The sequence below is a fragment of the Squalius cephalus genome, assembly GCF_949319135.1.
Source record: "Squalius cephalus genome assembly, chromosome: 13".
Taxonomy (NCBI): domain Eukaryota; kingdom Metazoa; phylum Chordata; class Actinopteri; order Cypriniformes; family Leuciscidae; genus Squalius; species Squalius cephalus.
The window spans coordinates 17,294,788-17,317,669 of NC_137134.1; the positions used below are offsets into that span (position 1 = coordinate 17,294,788).

General features: G+C 34.8%; 2 protein-coding genes across 4 annotated transcripts in view; one reads left to right on the forward strand and one right to left on the reverse strand.

Moving 5' to 3' along the window:
- ddx59 (DEAD (Asp-Glu-Ala-Asp) box polypeptide 59) overlaps positions 1 to 1,770 on the reverse strand; it is a 7,095-nt gene extending 5,325 nt beyond the window's left edge. The window contains exon 1 of the mRNA XM_079891360.1: positions 826 to 1,770. Within this exon, the coding sequence (XP_079747486.1) occupies positions 826 to 1,617 (792 nt within the window). The 5' untranslated portion in view covers positions 1,618 to 1,770. The remainder of the gene's footprint in view (positions 1 to 825) is intronic.
- A 1,070-nt stretch (positions 1,771 to 2,840) lies between these two features.
- The window catches only part of camsap2a (calmodulin regulated spectrin-associated protein family, member 2a), a 40,489-nt gene continuing 20,447 nt past the window's right edge, over positions 2,841 to 22,882 (forward strand). The window contains exons 1-2 of one of the 3 annotated variants that reach the window (XM_079890028.1): positions 2,841 to 3,381; positions 10,572 to 10,831. In XM_079890028.1, the coding sequence (XP_079746154.1) occupies positions 3,243 to 3,381; positions 10,572 to 10,831 (399 nt within the window). In that variant the 5' untranslated portion in view covers positions 2,841 to 3,242. The remainder of the gene's footprint in view (positions 3,382 to 10,571; positions 10,832 to 22,882) is intronic. The other 2 variants (XM_079890029.1, XM_079890030.1) reach the window with 2 other exon arrangements.

The following is a 22,882-nucleotide window of genomic DNA, read 5'->3' on the forward strand; positions in this document are numbered from 1 at the left end:
GATCTATCTATCTATCTATCCATCCCTGTCTGTGTCTGTCTATCATCCATCCATCTATACATCCATCCATTATCCATCTATCTATCTATCTATCTATCTATCTATCTATCTATCTATCTATCTATCTATCTATCTATCTATCTATCTATCTATCTATCCATCCATCCATCCATCCATCTATCTATCTATCCATCTATCTATCCCTGTCTGTCTGTCTATCATCCATCCATCTATACATCCATCCATTTATCTATCTATCTATCTATCTATCTATCTATCTATCTATCCATTTATCTATCTATCTATCTATCTATCTATCTATCTATCTATCTATCTATCTATCTATCTATCTATCTATCTATCCATCCCTGTCTGTGTCTGTCTATCATCCATCCATCTATACATCCATCATCCATCTATCTATCTATCTATCTATCTATCTATCTATCTATCTATCTATCCATCTATACATCCATCCATCCCTGTCTATCTATCTATCTATCTATCTATCTATCTATCTATCTATCTATCTATCTATCTATCCATCTATACATCCATCCATCCCTGTCTATCTATCTATCTATCTATCTATCTATCTATCTATCTATCTATCCATCCATCTATCCATCTAATAGTGTGAAAACACTATTATCTTCTGTGGAGTTGTTTTGCAGCTGAAACTGAAAACTGATTGTTTTCATAATTGATTAATTTTACACTAAATGAATACTGTTATTTTACTGCTAATCAATGTGAGGATGCTAGAAACATCCTGTATTGTTTTAAAGCTCTATATAAATACTTAAGATGTTCAGTAGTCTTTACCTGGAGTGCATGCATTACCACTGGAAGAAGGAAGGCAACTGTCTTCCCAGAGCCCGTGTCTGCAGTGGCGATCACATCTCTGCCGGTTAAACCCACAGGAACCATCTGCATCTGGATGGGAGTGGGTGCCTCATAACCGGCCTTCTTCAGGTTGAGCCTGAGTGCTGTGGGAAAGTTACAGTGTTCGAACTCTATAATGGGTCTGCAGACCTCACTGCCAGCTGTCACTATTGCCAGCTCTGTTTGAACTCTCTTAACCTGCTCCTCAGTCAGTTCAGATATGAAACCATCCTCTTTGTAAGAGTAACTCTCAGTGTCAGTGTTTGACGCATTAGATGTCTTTGAACCCTCCTGTGGGACTTTAGAAAAGACCTTCTCGCCAAAACCCAAGCACATTTGAGCCAGATGACGGCCTTTACACTCCAAGCTACAGACATCATTGTCTGTTTTATCGCAGATGTATTCTCCATATCGACCGCACATGACGCACACAGGTTCTCCTGGCTCTGGCCATCTCTGGTTCTTCTTGAATGACTTCACTGGTTCCTCCTCTTCATCAGACTCTATCTGAGCGGGTTCCTCCTCTGTTTCAATATTCACAGTCTCGTCTGGAGGACAGAGGTCAGATGGAGATGTAGAAACAGTGTCTATGTCAGTTGGAGATGTAGAAACAGTGTCTAGGTCAGATGGAGATGGAGAAACAGTGTCTTCAGGTGTCGTTTTGCTTCTCTTGGGGTTCTGCTGATGAGACTCAGGGGCTCTCTTGAGCTTTAGCGATCTCGGCATAAACATTTTCTGCCCACATTCACCACACAGATACTAACTAAAACAAAAGAAAAGAAAAACGATGGTTATATATATTCTGGAAACGCTTTATTTCAGAGAACCCGAGATCTGTGGACGGAAGGGAACCGCTTCTAAAAAGTCGCGTAGATATGACGTCATGTAAACATTACTGTAAAGCTGGGCATTGTAGTTTTTAAAGATTTAAGAACTCTGTAGTAATAACGTTGGTATCATACTTATTAAATCAGTTCATAATATATAATTGAACTACTAAGATTATAAAGCATTTATGTATATCTTCGCAAGATTTAGAGGTCAGTCAGATTATTTTCCTTTATTGAGACCGAATTTTAGATTTATGAAATTGACCTGGACAAAGTATTGTACTAAAGTTGAATTAATGAAATACGATATCATTGTACTTATGATAACTGGTTATAAACAACAACAACAACAATAATAATTTTATATCAAAAGTTATTATATCAGTTATAATGCATAATTAAAAATATATATAAAAATGAAGTCCATATAAGTCCCGAATAAAAGTTAATGCATATTCGGCAAGACTTAAAAATTCAATAAGATAAATATTTGACTTTATTGAAAAATATTTACCTGTGCTGTGTATTGTATTTTTTGTGTGTTTATTAATTGGATACGACAATATTGTACTAATTATATATGCTTATAAAAATAATTATTTCACAATAAAAAAGCCACATTTTTTTATTTATATATATCTTTGTATATGTACAGAACATTGGAGAACTAAGGTTCACTAAAATAATAATTGTATTATTAATTATATTTTAATATTTTAGATTTTGGCGAACAGCGCATGTGCAGATGGATCAGCAGTAGACTCGTGGTGGATACTGTATTTTCAATTATTATTATTTATAAAAAAAAATTACCGGCAGACCTCTCGACCAAACATTGTGAATTTTCCCTTAAAAGGGGATAAATAAAGTTTATTTAATCTAAAGTTAATGATTTACGCCATCACACGCTTTTACTATTAACAAAATACAATAAATTGCATCAAGATTTTTATTAAAAAATATATATTTCATTTGCATTTATGTGTATTTAGAGCATATTAATAATATCTGTTATTAAATTTCACTGGATCCAATTTCTGGCAGCTTTGGGTTGTTGGCGTGTTGGGCGGAGCGCGCATGCGCAGATGACTTAGTCTCACTCACTGCTGCAGGGAGCCCGACCGCAGGACACTGGATGAATAGAGGGAGAATAACCGTAAATATCCAGATGGGAATATGTGGGCAGAGCATGGCGAGGTCCTAAACAAGACAAAGACTTTTTAGATAGCGACACTTCGCCCGCCTCATCTAAATCGGAACATGCGGGATTATTAAGAAGAAAAACAGCCGAATTCAAATGGGGTACCAGAATGGATGAAGCTCTATGGGCAGAACCCCACTTTTATTGCCGAATTTGATGTGAAAATAAGCCCAGCCGAGTGTTTTAACAGCGCTATGACACATGTATGTTACAAAATCTAATGTATATGTGAGAGATAAAAAGCAAAAAGTCAGCTTTGAGGCATTGAATTCCTTCGGAGAGATGTCATCGTTGTGAGTACTGGATGTGACACTGCCGCTGTGAATATGGGAGATCTGACCGACTCCAGGGACCCGAAAAAGACTTTCATTGTTCCTGCCATCAAGTCTTTTGATCATTATGATTTTAATAGAGCAAAAATCAGAGCAAGCCTCACATGGCTGGTGGCCAAAGCCTTTGGTACAGGTAGGTGGCGTGCTTCTCTTTCTCCACCGGCCATCATCTTTGTCTCTTGATTTCATTGCCAATGTGTTGCTTTGAATGCATTTGATATCAAATTGAAATAAAACCAGATTATATATATATATATATATATATATATATATATATATATATATATATATATATATATATGCATGTTATAATCAGAGGGCTAATGATTGCATTTTGCTCATGGAGTGAGTCTGACAGGATTTTGTATTACATTGTTACACAATATTAATATTCAACAATTGCAATATATAATTTCAATCTGCTTCATAAATAGCTGCTGTTTATTAATTGTAGCCAGTACTGAATGGTGTAATGTAAAATGTTAGACACTGACTAACATTCACTAACACTAACAAAACACCATGCTTTTTTCTTTTCTTTTTTTAGTTTAGAAATGTAACATGGTAATACCTTGGAGTACCTTGTAAATATAACCGTATGAATTCATATATGAATATGCAAACAGTTCAGTATTAGCATGTAGTGTTGGCAGAATCATTATTTGAAACATTATACATCTTATACAACATATAGAGTACACAATATTTTTGATTGCATATGTAAAACATGGTCTTGTGATGGCCTTTCTTATCTGGAAACTCAAACAAATCCTTGTGAAAAAGAAATACACTTTAGCATACTTTTAAAAAGATTTTAAAAGAGATTCCAGACACAAATTTTTTTGTAATTAAATGAAAATGTATTATAGTTTATTATTAATTTATATTACATTTATATTACATGCAATTAGTTGAACTTAAGAATGTTTTTTGCCGCAATTAACCCTTCTGCTTCCTAATGGACATTTTTGTCTTTTTCATTTTTGTTTTTCATTTTTGTTAATGCCAACTGCATACATTTTGGCACAAGTGTGTATTTTTATTGGAATTTTACTACTTCACCCCCATAAATCTATTTTACACTAGTAACACAAAATAGTTCCACTCAGGACCTTAAGGACAAAATGCCCCCATTAAAACTGCAATTTTTAATCCCAGGGTCATTGATATAGTCTTTGTTAATATGCTTTCGTTCTGTTGGCAAGGCTTCAAAATTTGTATTTTTACTATTTTTTACCAGATGGTGCCATTTTCTCAGGTTTGGCCTATGAAGCAAACACTCGCTTTATTCCTGTTTTTTGCTTCTGCATATTATAGAGCCAAATTGGATGAATTATGCAGGTATAATTATGTGGGTGTGTTGGTATGGATGTCAGAGTGTGGTTTGTATATGTGTAATAAAAAAATTGTGTGTGCGTATAATATTTGAGAGAGGAAAGCTTTGCTGGCATCTAATTGGGAAAATTTGGTACTGTGCCCATACAAAATCTTACTGAAAGCTCTTTTTTTTTTTTTTTGATATCGCAACCTCAAATTTGGAGCACAACTTGTTTAGATTAATGGCCTTGATTTAGTTTTACATGTTTTAAAAAAAAAAAATATTTTATATAAAATAATGTTCATAAATCATTTTCATAAACTTAAACCTCTATAAATTTTTGTTTCACTTCTTTAACTTTTGTTTTTTTACTTCAACGAAAATCGACCCAAACTTAAGTCTGTGCACCATTTTTATTACAGTTTTTTGACATTTTCGTCTTCTAAGGACCTCAGAGTAACTTTTTTCAATTTCATAAATACTTCTTGATACAATATTTCATAGTGTTCTTCCGACAAGAATTTAAGTAAACTAAAATATACTTTAATGTCATTTTTATTGATAATTGTATGTCATGTATTTAACTCTCTGCTTCTATTTGCATGGCGATCAAAAATGGCAGATTGTTTTTTAATTTCATTTAAATTAATGTATTTTAATTTGCTAATGTTTTTATTGAATATTTTGTATTTTTAGGGGATTTTATAGTACTAAATTATTATATATATTTTACAAAGCATGTTTTACTCTAAAACTATGAGAAAATCAAAGCCATAAATCTAGGCTAAACAAGTTTTGTTCCAAATTTAAGGTTGATATCGCAAAAAATGAGCTTTCAATACGATTTTGTTAGGGCGCAGTACCAAACGTTTCCACTAGATGATATTCGTCTCCTATTTGTTTCCAATACAGTTTCCAAACCGAACAATACAAGTGTGACTATTTTTTTTCAGGAACATTTAACCTTTTCGAATCATGTCCATAGCAAGTGCCAAAACCTTTACCAAGTTTCGTACCGTTCCGATGAAGTAAAAAATTGAAATTTACAATTTTTCAGTCAAAAAATTACTGAAGAGCACCAGAGGGTTAAATATAGATGAAGTTGAATTTATTTAATTTAAAATATAATAATTTAAAATATAATATTGAATAACACACTACAGAATTATACAGAAATTATATTCAAGACCTTTACAAGTGCTTTAGTATGTTAGTCAACACCTTACAATAAGTGCACTTCTTAAAAGCACAACAAAAGATTATTCGAACAATTATTTAAAATGTAAAGTAAATCTTTTAATTTGACATTATTACAAAGTGCACATTTTAAAAATGTACTTAAGTGTTAAGAAACATAGTCATGAAAGTGTACTGTCTTAAAGTACATTAAGTGGCCTTTTCATCAATATATTATCTGCAAGTACATTTTTAAAAAATATATACTTTTAAGATTTGAAGTGCACTTCCACTTCTTTTTCATAAGGAGACTGACTTTCAGTGCAATTTGATATCAAAACATCAGTCAGAAAATCAATAAACAAAAACCAAAAAGGGATATATGAGCCACAGAGTTCAAAAGTGTTCATTGACACTGTGGTGAACAATGTGACCGATTGTCAGCTCATAGTTAGTCACTTTGTGTGCTAAATTTGACCATATGATGCTCATAAATATAGTTAATGAAGTTTCAAGCTTGACATCTAGATTGACAGATTGACGTCCGTGTTTATTCGCTAGCTAGTAAGTCACTGAACTGTTTAGTTTAACATTGTGCAGACCCGTTGTGATTGGCTAACTGATGTATCCACCAGCCATCTGCTCTCCTTTAGGTCCTCTCATTAAAATGCACAGTCAGGTCTTCAGGCCCATGTGCGACGCAAATGACAACTCTTCCTGTCAGAATGGTGATTGTTTAGCATCTCTGATTTAAAGTGACCTTAAACTCGCAGAACAAGACACTGAACTCCAGGGTGAGGATATGGAAATGTTCAGTAGTTTGATTGACAGGCCTTAAAGGGTGTTGTTGACCCATTTGTTGACTTGTCTTGAGGTGTAACCTTAGTACAACTGATAAAAGGCTATTTGTCCACAAAGAATGATTTAATCAACACATTTCAAACCACAATAGTAATATTTGAAACATAATAGGACTTTAAATTAATATATGTATGATGCCGCCAGTGAAATGAAATACAACTGGTTATTTGAATGAATGAGTGGTCAGCTTAAAGTCCATAAAAGCTTTTCCATTGATCCAGTTTGGTCAGTTGGGACAGATAGAGATAATAAATTGCTCATTTAATGGCATGCACTCTGTTCTCTTTCCATCTCCTGAATGCATTATTTCTTGATTGCACGTTAGTTTCTGAAAACGGAACGGTTTTTTACTTCTTAATTGTGAAAATTAATGTGTGAAATAAAACTCAAGCCTAGGTGTACATGACTTTCTTCTGTCAGCCAAACACAGTCAGTTATATTTATAAAAAATCTTGCTCTTTCCAGTTTTATAATGTCATTTAATAGTGCCTGAGTTTTTGAAGCTCCAAAAAGTGCATCCGTCCTTCATAAAAGTAATTCATACGTCTGGGTTAATAAATGCCTTCTCATACGTTAGGACAGAGGTCAACCGTCTGCCAGAACTCGACTCTCAACGCACATATGGCCCGGATGTTTATAGCTCAGATATAAACACTGATGTCAAAGTAGAGCAAATCACCTTTTGAAGCACATGGTGCTTTAAATAACGGTTGTATCAATTTTACCAGTAGGTGGCGACAAGTGACTGTTAAAAATGTATGTCAGTGAATCATTCATCCAAGAGATTTGTTCAAAAGCGCTAGTTCAAAAGTCTTTATGAGTGAGTCATTGAATCATTTATTCATTCAAATCAATTATTTTTAAAATATTCATTCTTATTAATATATATATATATTTTAAATAGACTGCAGCAATTAATATTTGGTCAGATCCTCTAGTAATTTACATGTTATTTTATTTAGTTATTTAGATCTGTTTGAAACCAAAATAAATTGTGATTCTCAATTTATCTAGAATCGTGCAGCTCTAACTATTACTCACTTTGTCCCCTTAATAAAAAGTCTAAAATGTATTTAATAGTGTCATCAGTATTAGAATCAGGGACCTTCTTTCATAGCACTTATACCAAACACCAAACATAACACCAAAAATATATTATGTATTTATGTTGTTTCGACATTAATTTACAGATTCACTGTGAAAATATATTTTTGATAACAAAGTGTAATATAATATTAGGTGGGAATGATTAAATACAGAAATCTGTATAATTATTTAGATAATATTTTTATTGATTGACAGTCCTATGTAATATTTTTATCAGATTTTCCTGGACCTACTGTGTATGTGTTTGATTTATTTTCCAATAAAAATGATATATGAAAAATATTCAAATTTAATTTTAAAAATGTTAAAAAATTCAAATCTCGAAATCTGTCTTTTTTACGTACTTGCTGTATTTATGTAAAATAATCAGTTTTTACAATATTTTTTACTAAATGGAAATATTTTTAGCGATTAAATGCACCAAAAAAAATAATTATAAAGCAATTTTTGCCTAAACATGTGTTTCTTAAAACAATTTAATTACATTAAAGACTGAATTGTGACAACGCAAATTAATCGTTGAATCTGATTAACTTTTGAACGACTTCACAGATGTAACCAAATGCAGCGGACTCGCAGAAAATAATTACAAAGTGTATTAAAATCATTGGAATATTTACAATATTGCTTAATTGTATATAGCCAGCTAAATCATTGTGAATATACCATGATTATTGGATGTATTGTTCAGAATATAAACACCTGTGCAGTTCCTCTCTCTCCTTCTGTGTTTCTCCATCTGTCTTTGATGAAGCTCGTGAGGAGCTCCTGGCTACATACGTATGGCAGGGGAATCGATCTGCCTCCCTATTGTTGCCATGGCAACCGCGGTCCGGCTCCACACACTCATATTTTTGACTTACATTGTCAACGCCTTGTGGCCCTGATACCATCAGTGAAATGTTTGATCTATTGTTTTATGATGAAGAGCCATTTTAAAACCTTTCATGATAGCTATTAAGTAACATTTAAGGTAGTTTCCATTCCATATTTTCCCACGTCTCAAATGAAGGCATTCATTTGTACAGACTGAGTGGTTCAAATCTTTTTTATCATTACCACAATCAGGTTCAATCATGAAATTGAAACCATGAGCAGGTAATAAGGATGTGTGTGGACTCAAGCGTTCTCTCAAACTCTCACCCTTCTCCATAAATAGCTAAACATCTCGGTTCTCCATGGATACTGTGACCTCATTCGGATCTGTGAACCCATTTATTCTGTCAGCGTGTTAACTTATGATTATGATATTTTTGATATTGTTGCTGTGTGGTAGATACCGCTAGACCTCGCTTCCTTTAAGGGCTGTCTCCTTTTCCTCATCTTCCCGGGTGAGAGTAAATGACACTTGCACTGAGGATCGGAAAACACCAAGCTGAGTTTTAGCCATGTTTAGCTGTTCTGGAGATGAAAAGTAAAGTACATAAATCTTTGAAATTCAGAAAAAAATCTCGCCGACTGAAGTGCAAAAAGTAATATTAATCAATTTCACCAGATTCTTTTGTGAATTTTGCAATCAAAATGTCCAATTTTGTGGCAGTGATTTCCAGAATTAGGAAAATTTGCATATACGAGCAAAATGCAGAAAGCTTATTTTTTAATCTTACCAAAAACTTTTAAACAACATATCGTTATTTTTTTAATTATTATACATTTTTTTGGTTTCAAAAATAAGAACAGTGCAAGTACCGCTAATTCTGCATTTTTATTTTCCACATCTTATTTTCTCATTCAAGCCTGTTTCTTTATTACACAAATTTGTCAGTAACTGAAAGTAGTACTGTGTTTTTTTGCGATTATTTTGCAGTTAAATGGCGAATAATGCTGGATTGCAGAAAAAGTCGTGGAATTGCGAAAAACTGGTGGGACTGATTAATATGATTAATATTATGTACGGTATTTAGGTGTAAATACCAATGCTGATAAGCTGATAATTATTTTTGTTATGGCCAATAACCAATAAATAACCGATAATACAATTCTGTACTATTTTGTCTGATTAAATATAAAAATAAACCACTAAAAACTTAAATCAATCTTTTTAAATGCTGCATGTGAATTTTGTTTCTTATTTTTTCATTTATACTTTGTCAATAACTTCAAGAAGTACTGTGCTGTTTGCAATTACTTTGCAGTCAAGTGGTAAATATTGGTTGATTTTTGTGTTTCGCTATCGCGGAACCGTGAAAAACTGCAGGGACTGATTAATATTATGAATATTATGTAGGCTACTATTTAGGTTTAAATACCAATGCTGATAAGCCGATAATAATGTATTATTTAAGTTATGGACGAAAAAAACAATAAATACAATTCTATACTATTGTCTAAATAAATAATAAACTAAAATCAATATTTCTAAATGCTACAAGTGAATTTAGGCATCACAGCATTGTGATGTACAGTATGAAAAAACTGGTGTGACATCATTTTGAACAAAATCAGGCAAAAAACGAAGTTTTTTAAACGAAAACTTTCCGGAAAAGTTTGCTCCGGCTAGTAAACACCTTTGTACTGTCATTGGTCAATGGTGATTTTGTAATAGGTAGGTGTGACTTTGAGGCTCCGCATTCCTTGACATGGAATATACATATTCACCTAAACACCACTCTCATCAGTTTTCGGGATATTTGCTAACACGTATTTCGAACTTATTTTTAAGTGTATTGATGTATTGTTTTAATTTAATACTGTGAAACTGCTTTGATACAATCTATGTTGTGAAAAGCGCTATATAAATAAACTTGACTTGACTTGACTTGACTTTTACCCCTAAGTGAAGAAGGAAAAATAACTTCTCTGTGAGTAAATCAGGACCTTTAGATGGCAGCAGCGGTAACTGTTGTTCTGTCATCTTGCAGACAGCGTTCCAGAAGACCTGAAAGAGCCCTTCTACAGGGACCAGTACGAGCAGGAGCACCTGAAGCCTCCAGTGGCCGATCTGCTGCTGTCGGCTGAGCTGTACTGTCGAGCAGGGAGTCTGATTCTGAAGAGCGACGCCGTCAAACCTCTGCTGGGTCATGACGCCGTCATCCAGGCTCTGGCTCAGAAGGGCCTGTACGTCACCGACCAGGAGAGACTGGTGACCGAGAGAGACCTGCAAAAGAAACCCATTCAGATGGTGAGAGAACCCTTTTACACATGTTCCTTTGGGTTATTATTGCCAGTATTAGACTCAAAGGTGTCGGTAAAGGACCAAATCTCAGTGGTATAATGCCCTTTTCACAAGATGTAAAATAAGTCTCTGATGTCCCCAGAGTGTGTATGTGAAGTTTTAGCTCAAAATATCTCACAGATAATTTTATATAGCATGTTAAAATTGTCAATTTTTGAGGGTGAGCAAAAACACCCCATTTTGTGTCTGTTCCTTTAAATGCAAATGAGCTGCTGCTCCCAGCACAGAGGGCGGAGCTTCAACAGCTTGCACTCACACAGACATGCACTGAAAATTTCAAAAACTTTTAGCCTTTTATGTTCAAAGCGGATTCAGACAATGATGGAGAGACTCAAGAAGAAGGGGCAACATGTAGAAGCAACGGGACATTTCTGAATGGTTAGTTGATGAATTTATGTAGCTGATGTGGAGGTATCTTCTAGTCATTGATTAGCATATTCTGTCTTGATAATCTATAAATCGTGTTCCGGGGGCGGGGTTTATGTAAATTTTAGAGTTGGTGATGTCACTAACTGGGGAGGAAGCTCATGTAGTCCCAACCAGCCGTTTGTTGTAGTCCTTAAAAAGCGATTTCTTTAAAAGCAAACATCTCCCTTTGCTTTGAACATTGAGCATTGTAACTTTGCAGATGTTGTTTATGCTCAAACAGCAACATTACACACTTACTAAAGTTAGAAAAGTGAAATCATAATCAACCACCCCTTTAACTGAATTTTGGCTTTTCAACTTATTTCCCTGAAGTTAAACCCAAGATTATGTTGGAGCTTTGGCCGCAGCAATTGGTGCTAATGTAGGTTCCGTGGGTTTGAGTCTGGCTTAATAAATAAAATAGCCACACAAAATCCTGCATCACTGAAAATGATGGATTGCATTGACCTATATTAGTGGTTTTAAATTATCGGTCTGCCAGATTTGAATTTTCCGATTTTTTTTTTACTTTCGAATGTGGTTCTCAATTTGTTACATATCCGACTGGCGTCTATTTAAGATAAATCCCACCTTTGAAAGGCATATGAAAACAAATTTACATGTTTGTCGACACCTTTTCGTTCACACCTTTTTTCTCGCCCCATCCTACATTATATTTGTTATTCTGTGTTAAGCAGAAATACTACTAGAGATGCGCTGATATAAAAATGATGCCCGATACAATAAACAAATTGATTATTTACTGATAAATAACCGATATTAAAATGAATTATGTGCAATTTTGTCTAAATAAATAAAAAGTAAAACAGTAAAAAACTGCAAGCAATCATTTTAAATCCAACAAATGAATTTTGCCATCACCAACATTATTATGTACAGTATGAAAATGAATATTAATTTTGGATTTACAAAAGATTTTACAGTGTTTTGAAAAATAGTGTTTCAAAAACACTCCTAAACTTTTAAGCCAGTGTTATTTATATACTATTATAATATTTATTAATATTTTGAGTTAGCTTTTATTTTGATATTTTCAGTTTTCATTTTAGGTCCATCTTTATTAATTTTTGTTTTAAATGTTTCTATTTAGTTATCATTTATTTGTATTTCAGTTTTAGTTTTAGTATTTTTAGTAGTTCAACAAACTTTTAGTTCAGTTACTTGCCAAGGCGACATTTCTAATTTTCGTTTATTTAAAAAATTTTCATTACAGTACTTTTTTCATCAAGTATTTATTATTTATTTTATTTCAGCATTATTTATAAAAAATGAAACGTTTAAGTTAACGACAACAACACTTTAAGTGAGCGATAGATGACAACAAAGGTGTTCTAAATTTCGGCCACTATTCAGTATGGAACAGGTCTATCTTGCCTCCCTAGGAAGTGCGTCACGTTACTGAAGTAAAATGTGTTGTTTCGTACTTTCGTGTTGTCTTTAAACCAAAAGCAGCTTTTGAAAGGCACAGAATGTGCATTGGATAGACAACTTATAATTCTCTCCCTGTTTTATGTTTTTCATTTTGTCAATGTGTTTAATTAAAGACATATTTCGAGCTCATAGCATCTGCTTTAAAAATATAAAGAGTGCTGTTGTTGTGTGTGTGACTTCCTGTTGATATTTAATTACCGCGCCGCTGTTTGCTGTGCCTCTGGCTTCCTCAGCCTCAACGGAGCACATATCATCGCAAACAATCTCTTCGCTGCGTGAATAACGATTTTGCATAGTGCCAATAATGATACTTGTTACAATATTCTGTGCTCCCCGTGACAAATTGATTATTTTTATTATATTAAGTGATCACATTGCTCGGCTGGTAGTTATTTCTCTACAAATTAGAGTCCCAGAGCTATTGTTTCTGCATGTAGCTGAACGCCTAGCTGCGTTCATTGATTCAGGCTTGTATGGCTTGATCTCTTCTACAGACCAATGAACGTTTCAGCACCTTGAACTCACAGGCCACAAATCCTCATTAGCATCAGAAAGCCGTCCATCTGTCTGCTGATATACACCAGCTCTGCTACAGTAAGCTGCCTGACTACAAGATCTGTCAGTCTTCCCGTGCTCAACTTTAACCTGTTTAGCCTCGCGCCGTGGGTTGTTTGGCTATGGCTTTGTGGCGGCCCCGTTTTGAGAAAATGCTGCTGTCTTTGCATCATAGTGTAGAAATGTTTTATGCTTCCGTTGGGTTATTATTGGCAGAATTAGTCTCACTGAGGTGTCGTAAAGGACCCATATCTCAGTTTCTTAGCTGCATTTTGGCTTTCCAACTAATATCCCTGAAGTTAAACCCTAGATTATGTTGGAGCTTTGGTGCGGCAATTGGTGCTAATGTGGGTAATGTGGGTTTGAGTCTGGCTTGTGAATTTTATTAAATAGCCACATAAAAACTGCATCACTGAAATTATGGATTTTATTGGCCTATTAGTGTTTATTAGTCTATTAGTCAGTCTGCCAGCATTTAGGGCTCTATGATTTCCGCAATGTGGAAAATGCGGACGGAATCTAAAAATCCAGTCCTAAAAACTGAATTTACTGTATAATTTGTCAATTTTTTTTATAAATAAATCAAAAGCAGGTCAGTACACGTAAAAAAAAAATCTCGATATAGACTGTATTAATATTAAACCGCAAATAGACTATTTGAATATGAACCCTGCATGTTCTGCGTGTCTCTGAATGGCACAGAAGATGTGCGGTTTCATTTACCACACATACACTGAAGCATGCGTGACGCTCGCGGTGTTTTCAGCCTCTGCCCTCTCACGATATGAGGACATGAATGCATGAACTTCATCTCCAGAGCCGCTCTGAGAGTCACTTCATGAGCATTTTACAGTTTTATTTGAGAAAAACTATCGTCATATCATTAACACAGAGAAATCCAAAGGTCTACATGGCAACATGTCAAAATAAAAGTCCGGTTTAACTTAAAGAAATTGTGACAGAAACTGGGCTCCATATTGTGACTAAAACGGTCCAAAAATGTGAATTTTTTTGGTGAGATCACCACTGCTAATAAAATAAGACGGCACGCAGCAAAGTTGCATTGGAAAACACCTCACTGAGTTCGAGCGAGCGCCAAAATAAACACGGGAACTGCAAGGATCAGCATTCCGCGTCAGAAACGCATGTCAAACCAAAAAATATCAAGCTTTTTCAAAGCCCTCATCTCATGGAGGCGTGTCAATGAATGAACATGCAAGTACTGTAAAAGTGCGGGGAGGAAGTGGATAAACTACAACAGATATCAGATGTGTGGACACAAACTAATCGTTAACAATTCTCGTTTTTAATTGATACTGAAAATGATTCGTATTCTCAATATATTTTCAATTTTACTGGTTATCAATAAGACTTTTATATCTTGATATATTTATTCACTAAAAATGCTGCATTTAGAGCCAGTTTACTTGACTTATCTCCTGTTCTTTTGGGATGAAAGTGATAGGACACTGCTTTGGTTTTGATGACAGAGTCCTGCTGTTTTGCAGAAACCACACACATTAATAAGGTTTGACTGCACCAATTGAACGACTGCGGCGTTTTGCCATCAATAATTCAGCGGGGCTTCTATTTTGGATGTGAGAGGCAAATCCTGTCAGAGTTTTGTGAGGTGATCAGAGTTTTATCTGCTTGTGCATTGAAATGTTCTTGAAAGTAAAAGTGCTTTGGCATAAACTTTTTTTTTTTTTTTTTTAAATCCACTTGTAAGGATTTAAAGTTTTAGTTCACCCAAAAATGTAAATTCTGTCATTAATTACTCACCCTCATGTCGTTCCAAACCCATAAGGCTTTCGTTCATCTTCGGAACACAAATGAAGATCTTTTTAAATAAATCGGAGTGAGTTCTGTCCCACTATAGACAGCTACACAACTACCAGTTTGACGCTTCAAAAAGATCATAAAGAGATCGTATCCATATGAATTGAGTGGTTTATTCCAAATTTTATAAAGAGACTCGATTGCTTTATATGATGAACAGATTGAATTTAGGATTTTATTAAGATGTAAACATTCATCAACGCTCACATCAGTTATGATAAACGGAAGCTCAAGCATGCTTGCATGACGTGCGATAAAAAAAGAGAATCATTCTCATGTTACGCAGCACGTTTGAGCTTCCGCAAGAACCAATGAGGTTTGTTCTCACGTGTCAAGGACCGTTGAGCTTCTGTTTATGCTGATCAATTTTTATATGTGAATAAAAGCCTAAATTCAATCTGTTCATCATATAAAGCGATTGATCAATTCATTTGGATTAGTTTTACGATGTCTTTAAGAACTTTTTGAAGCACCAAAGTGGTAGTTGTGTAGACTCAATGGAGGGACAAAAATCTTTCAGAAATAAAAAGATGTTCATTTGTGTTCCGAAGATGAACGAAAGTCTTACGGGTGAGTAAAGACAGAATTTATTTATTTTTATTTTATTTTTTTGTGGTGAACTAACCCTTTAAAACAGTAAAACATTTTTCATCTTCTCTCTGACCTTTCTAATTGAACAGCATTTTTGCTACTGTACCTTTAAGACTTTTTAAGACATTTAATATATGTAAATGACCCCTGTCGTCATTGGACGGTGATAGGTGTGTTTATAGCTCTGACATTATAATTGTGACATTCTTAGTTTGCACATGAGCTGGATGGACTGTGTAGGAAGTTTTGGAAATCTAACTCTTACTTTAGTTAAAAAATGTAAGGAAAATCTTGTATGGGAAAATGTCTTTACTGCTTTCTCTCTCTGTCTCTCTCTCTCTAGTCTCTACTGAAGAATCGTATTTGCTACTGCAGCTGCCGCCCACCCACACACAACCCCACATTCATTCTACATTATAGACTCGCTCAAAAATACATGCATACGCACGCATATGCAGCTCACACTCTCACCCACATAGTCACGCCACAGTGAGAAAAAAATGTCATAATAGTCATTGTGTTCAGGGTTTCATGTAATTTAACAGAGCGCATAGATCTGATACAACATGTAGATCTTTATTATAATATATCATTAAAATATTTTTTAAATATATATGCATTTTTAATTGTATATTTAATTTATGTACAGTATTATAAGTTATATTAAAGATATACAATAAATTATATGCATATATTTATTCTCTAATATATACAATTATTTAAATTATATTAATTATATACAATATGTTTATATATATACAGTATATATATATATACAGTGTATATATATATATATATATAAACATATTGTATATAATTATAATTAATATATGTGTTTATATATATATATATATATATATATACTGTATGTATATATACTGTATATGTATATATATATATATACATGTGTGTGTGTGTGTGTGTGTGTCTGACATTGTGAAACATGAAAAAGCATTGTTTTGTTTAATTCTATTTTTAATTTATATTTTATGAATAAATATAATATGTATTTTATTTTTATATATATATATATATATATATATATATATATATATATATATATATATATATATATATATATATATATATAATGTTCTGTAGTGTATATAGCAAATGGATGCATTTTAAAAATAAATGTTAATTTTATATTTAATTTACATTTTTACTATATATTTAATGAATATTTAGGCTAATATATATTGTTAAACAATGTAATCACACTTCCTCTGTTAACAAACCCATATCCTCATCTATGATGTTGTTGTGTAATGAGACTGTATTTTCATGTTGGTACAAACTGCTCACCTGCATCGTTCTTCTGAGAATGAATTGTGCTTAATTAAGACTAATGAATGTTTTGACAAGTGTAAATTATAACACCAGAGATGCAAGAATCCAGCCTCTTAATGACATGATGCTATATCTGGCCCTGGCAGACAACGAGAGAGAGTCACATTTAGTGCTGTGGGCTCCTCAGCGATGGGTGTTATTTACTTACATGCACAGTAGGCAACTGATGATGTGACAGCACTGATCTTTTTTTTTTTTTTTTCATTTTCTGAGGAAATATGCTCGGCCGTTATACAAAAAATGAACAGCTATGCGATGCAGCGACTACCTTTTGAGTCCTTTAGTTACCGTACTTTTAGCTGAAGTCCAGCCATCTGAATTTGAGCTGTCCAGTAACATATTTTATATGTAGTTTACATACATATGCATGCATGAACCCAAACTAAAGGTATTGCATTCGAGACGTAGACTTGTGCATAATTCACAAACCAGCGCAGTGTGCACACTTGACCTACTTCATGTCTCTCCGCATCAGTGCTTGTTGATCATGAATAGAGGCAGTACTTTTTGTTATTAGGTTCTTGTAAGTATTTACATTTGATTCGAGTATTTTGTGTGATAATTGCTACTTTACTGTCGCAGGCTCCCAGGGCGCACATGGTGATTGGGTATTTCCTGGTTTTCCGTTTTTTGAGATTTTTCCTATAATTAAGGGAATTTCTTCAAAATATTATTCTGATTTACTGGGGAAATGTGCATTTAATTCTTCTGTCATTTTAAATATTACATGTGGATGCTTGATGGTGAGTAAATAATAAGGATGTTCCGATAAGGATTTGTACAGTCGATAGATATGACTACTGACTACTGACACTCACCTAAAGGATTATTAGGAACACCATACTAATACTGTGTTTGACCCCCTTTCGCCTTCAGAACTGCCTTAATTCTACGTGGCATTGATTCAACAAGGTGCTGAAAGCATTCTTTAGAAATGTTGGCCCATATTGATAGGATAGCATCTTGCAGTTGATGGAGATTTGTGGGATGCACATCCAGGGCACGAAGCTCCCGTTCCACCACATCCCAAAGATGCTCTATTGGGTTGAGATCTGGTGACTGTGGGGGCCATTTTAGTACAGTGAACTCATTGTCATGTTCAAGAAACCAATTTGAAATGATTCAGGCTTTGTGACATGGTGCATTATCCTGCTGGAAGTAGCCATCAGAGGATGGGTACATGGTGGTCATAAAGGGATGGACATGGTCAGAAACAATGCTCAGGTAGGCCGTGGCATTTAAACCATGCCCAATTGGCACTAAGGGGCCTAAAGTGTGCCAAGAAAACATCCCCCACACCATTACACCACCACCACCAGCCTGCACAGTGGTAACAAGGCATGATGGATCCATGTTCTCATTCTGTTTATGCCAAATTCTGACTCTACCATCTGAATGTCTCAACAGAAATCGAGACTCATCAGACCAGGCAACATTTTTCCAGTCTTCAACTGTCCAATTTTGGTGAGCTCGTGCAAATTGTAGCCTCTTTTTCCTATTTGTAGTGGAGATGAGTGATACCCGGTGGGGTCTTCTGCTGTTGTAGCCCATCCACCTCAAGGTTGTGCGTGTTGTGGCTTCACAAATGCTTTGCTGCATACCTCAGTTGTAACGAGTGATTATTTCAGTCGAAGTTGCTCTTCTATCAGCTTGAATCAGTCGGCCCATTCTCCTCTGACCTCTAGCATCAACAAGGCATTTTCGCCCACAGGACTGCCGCATACTGGATGTTTTTCCCTTTTCACACCATTCTTTGTAAACCCTAGAAATGTTTGTGCGTGAAAATCCCAGTAACTGAGCAGATTGTGAAATACTCAGACCGGCCCGTCTGGCACCAACAACCATGCCACGCTCAAAATTGCTTAAATCACCTTTCTTTCCCATTCTGACATTCAGTTTGGAGTTCAGGAGATTGTCTTGACCAGGACCACACCCCTAAATGCATTGAAGCAACTGCCATGTGATTGGTTGATTAGATAATTGCATTAATGAGAAATTGAACAGGTGTTCCTAATAATCCTTTAGGTGAGTGTATATATATGAAATATCATGTTATGTTGTGTGTGGGCTTGTTTGAATTGATACAACCTGTTCTAAATAAAGACGTGTGATATACTTTGGTTTATAAATGTTTTTGCTAAGTTACAAAGAAGAATGAGGCGCAATTGCCTCATCGGTGTACTGTTTGCATGCACGTCGTGGCGACTTTTTACAGTTTTACATCATTAAATTGCGATTGGTTCGTGACATCGGCCAAATTTAGTGACTACTGATCAAGTTACAGAATGTGATTATCAGCTGATACCGGTCTGTGGCCGATCGATTGGAGCGTCCATAGTAAATGATGCCTAATTTAAATTTTTGGGTGAACCATTCTTTTACTTTTTATGTTATTAGGTTCTTGTTAGTATTTAACTTTGATTTGAGAACATTCTGTGCCATAGTGTTTTCTATACTGTCGCAGGCTCCCAGGGCGCACATGGTGGTTGGGTATTTCCTGGTTTTCTGCTTTTTGAGATTTTTCCTATAATTAAGGGAATTTTTTCAAAACATTATTGTGATTTACTGGGGAAATGTACATTTAATTATTCTGTCATTTTAACTATTATATTTGGATGCTTGTTGGTGAGTAAATGAGAGGGATGCTCCATTCAGGATTTTTAGCCTACACATCTACCGTTTTCTTGTCATCATAATTGGCCGATATCGGTATCAGCATGATGACGAGAAATCAGTAGTCGTATTGACTGTAAAAATCCTGATCGGAGCATCCATGTCATTTTTACTGTACTGACAAAGGCTCCCAGGGCCCGCATGGTGATTGGGTATTTTCTGCTTTCCCGCTTTTTGAGATTCTTCTCAAATTCTAATTAACTGTGAAGTCATGGCACTATACTTTTCAATACTTCCAGCTCCAGTTTATTCTCATATAACTCATCCAGAGTTCTTCAACTCCTTTTTGTCGATACTCCCATATTAATCCTCATTCAACAGCTAGACAAACTTGACAATCAAATCCTAGCGGCGCTGCATCGTCACAAACAGTCACAGTTTCCCGTCTCCGCTGTTCACTCATGCTCTGTTGCCATAGCAATGCCATGTAAAGACGGGAGGCAAGGTGGATCCATTAGTGCAAAGTGCAATTTAAATCCAAAAAGCCAAGGTAAAAGTAATCTTAAAATTGAGGATTAAAAGGCAAGGTTGCACAAAGCTATATCAGCATTATTCAGGCCTTTTGCTTTGCTCATGTCTTTCTTGGCTAGCTGCTATGATGTTTTTCTCTTCAAAAATCAGAATTAGCAGATCAAATATACCTCGACATGACAGGAAATCACTTTCTCTTATCTTAAATATTAAATGCTTACAATATTTGATGTGCCTTTTGGTTTCGCTCAAATGAAAGCGTCTAGGCAGGTGTTTCACCAGTAGGTCCACTCGAAAGGAAGAAATGTGGTTTTGTGCCTTTGATTTAGTTCTCTGGCTGTCTTGGAGTGGCGAGGGAGCCCCAGAGGAGCATGTTTTCAGCCCGACTCCAACAAAAGAGTGTTTACAAAGAGCCGTTTCTAACGTTTCAGTGCTGTTTTTTAGCGGCCACGGCTGGTATGTCTCATCAGCATTGTCCAGCCTTAAATTTAGGACAAAGACGAGTTAGTTTCCTTGAATTGACTGTTGGAAAATAATTATTTTATTATGTTCTTTTTTTAAGTCTTAAAGAAAATGTAGATTTAATGTTTCTGTTATCTTCAGCATTATAGGCCAAAGATTGGTTTATTCAATATATTAAAGCTAATATTTTGCAAGTAAAATAAAGATAGTATATTAAAGCTAATATTTTTCTATTATTCCCAAAATAAGGCACCTGACACTTAATCAGTGTATGTGTATGTAGTGTATGTGTATGTGTTAATCAGTGTATGTAGTGTATGGCATATCAGTGTATATAGTCTTTGGCATATTTAATATTTTTTCTTAATTACCCACAATTCTGAAGCAAACAAATATTTAATGCATTATAGATGTAGGCTGTACAATTTGTAGAAAAATTTTCATTTAGATTTTCTTTTTAATAAAAATTTATATATTTTTTTAAGCTTCAGGTTTGCTGTGATTGTTTGTAGGGCTGCACAATTTGGTTAAAAATGTGATTATACATCAATATGGCTATAAAATAAAATAATAATAATTAGAATTGGAATTATTAGGGATGCACGATATATCGGCCACTATGTTGGTATCGGCCGATATATGATCAGTTTTAATGTTATCGTTAAGTCTGCAATATAGGCTACATAAAATTGTAATACAATTTTTTATACAAATTTGGATTTAGATTTATCGGCCAGTATATCAGTTATCGGCTTTCTAAAATAAAGAATTATCGGTACCAGCTAAAATTTTCATATCGGTGCATCCCTGGAGTTTTTTTATGGTCATATTGATATAAGAAGAACATTTGTGGTCAAATATGCATATATATATATATATATATATATATATATATATATATATATATATATATATATATATATAATATATATATTGTGTGTGTGTGTGTGTGTGTATTTTTCCAATTGAATAGTTGCCTTGAGTTTCATTAATTGCATCACAATGTTGGTTTCATTTCCATCAGTTTATGCAGCCCTACCCAGATGTTGGTATTTTTGTGTGCATTCGTGATGCCGTGCAGAGCAGTGACTGCTGGGAGTAGAAACAAGGGGCAGTGCTTTATGAGAAATTCATTACAGGACAGTTTCTCCTTTCTACAAGGACAGATAAATATGAAAAAGTTGCTTTTGTGGACACATGGGTTTTGCATTATATAACAGCCTAATTTTCTATTTGTGGGCTGCGTTTGTTTTAGATCTTCAACGGGAACATGATTATAAATGCATGATTTGAAAATACTTTCTGTGGGAAGTTATTAGTACAGAAGAAAACACTTCATGGGTAAATTTGACTTCAGACACGTTTGGTGCTCACATAAGAAACACAGGTTCAAATCCAACCTGCAACATCTGTCAATCTCATTCCCTATCTTGCTGTCATCATAAAAAAGCCCAAAAATTAATAAACCATTGAGCTATTGATCTGTTTTGAAGCTATTATGAACAGACTTTTTCTCAAGTCAAATCATTACACACAATCTGACCATTAACACCCATTCAAAAGTTGAATCAGTAAAAGGATTTATAAGTGTAATCCGCTTAAACGAGAAGCCCAGCTCTTATGCAACAGACCGTCTTCTGTTTTTCCTGCGATGAGACGTGGGAGTGTCACAGCTCATGCGGAGAGGAAATCAGACCCACTCAAGTGAGAAAAATCGCTGACTGAACAGCATAACTCAGTGACACTGGGGACCATCAGAGTGAATCTTTCCATCTAACCGCGTTCATACTCATCTGATGTGACAGAAAAGCTGCGCTGTGGCATTCTGAACTACCCGTTCAGCTGAACGAGCGCTCAGATTTACAGCGAAAGGCCAGAACGTTTCCCAGGCAGCAAAAAGAGCAGCGCTTAGAAATGTATAACATCTGCATTAAAAGTAATCTGCATATACAATGATAAATAGCCTATGCTGTAAATGAAATAATGATAAATGTGTTGTGAATTTTTTCTTACTTACTCAGTCAGTCAGCTGGTACTATAGTCACGTGAACACTGTTTATTAGCTCAACTCTTCTTGCGATGTTTTCTGATTCAGTGTTTACCCACCAGTCATTTCACTGAGGTTTGCTTTCACTGAAACCAAATCAATATCCTCCTAGAGTGTCTTGTCTCTCTTTGAACACTTTTAATAAGACA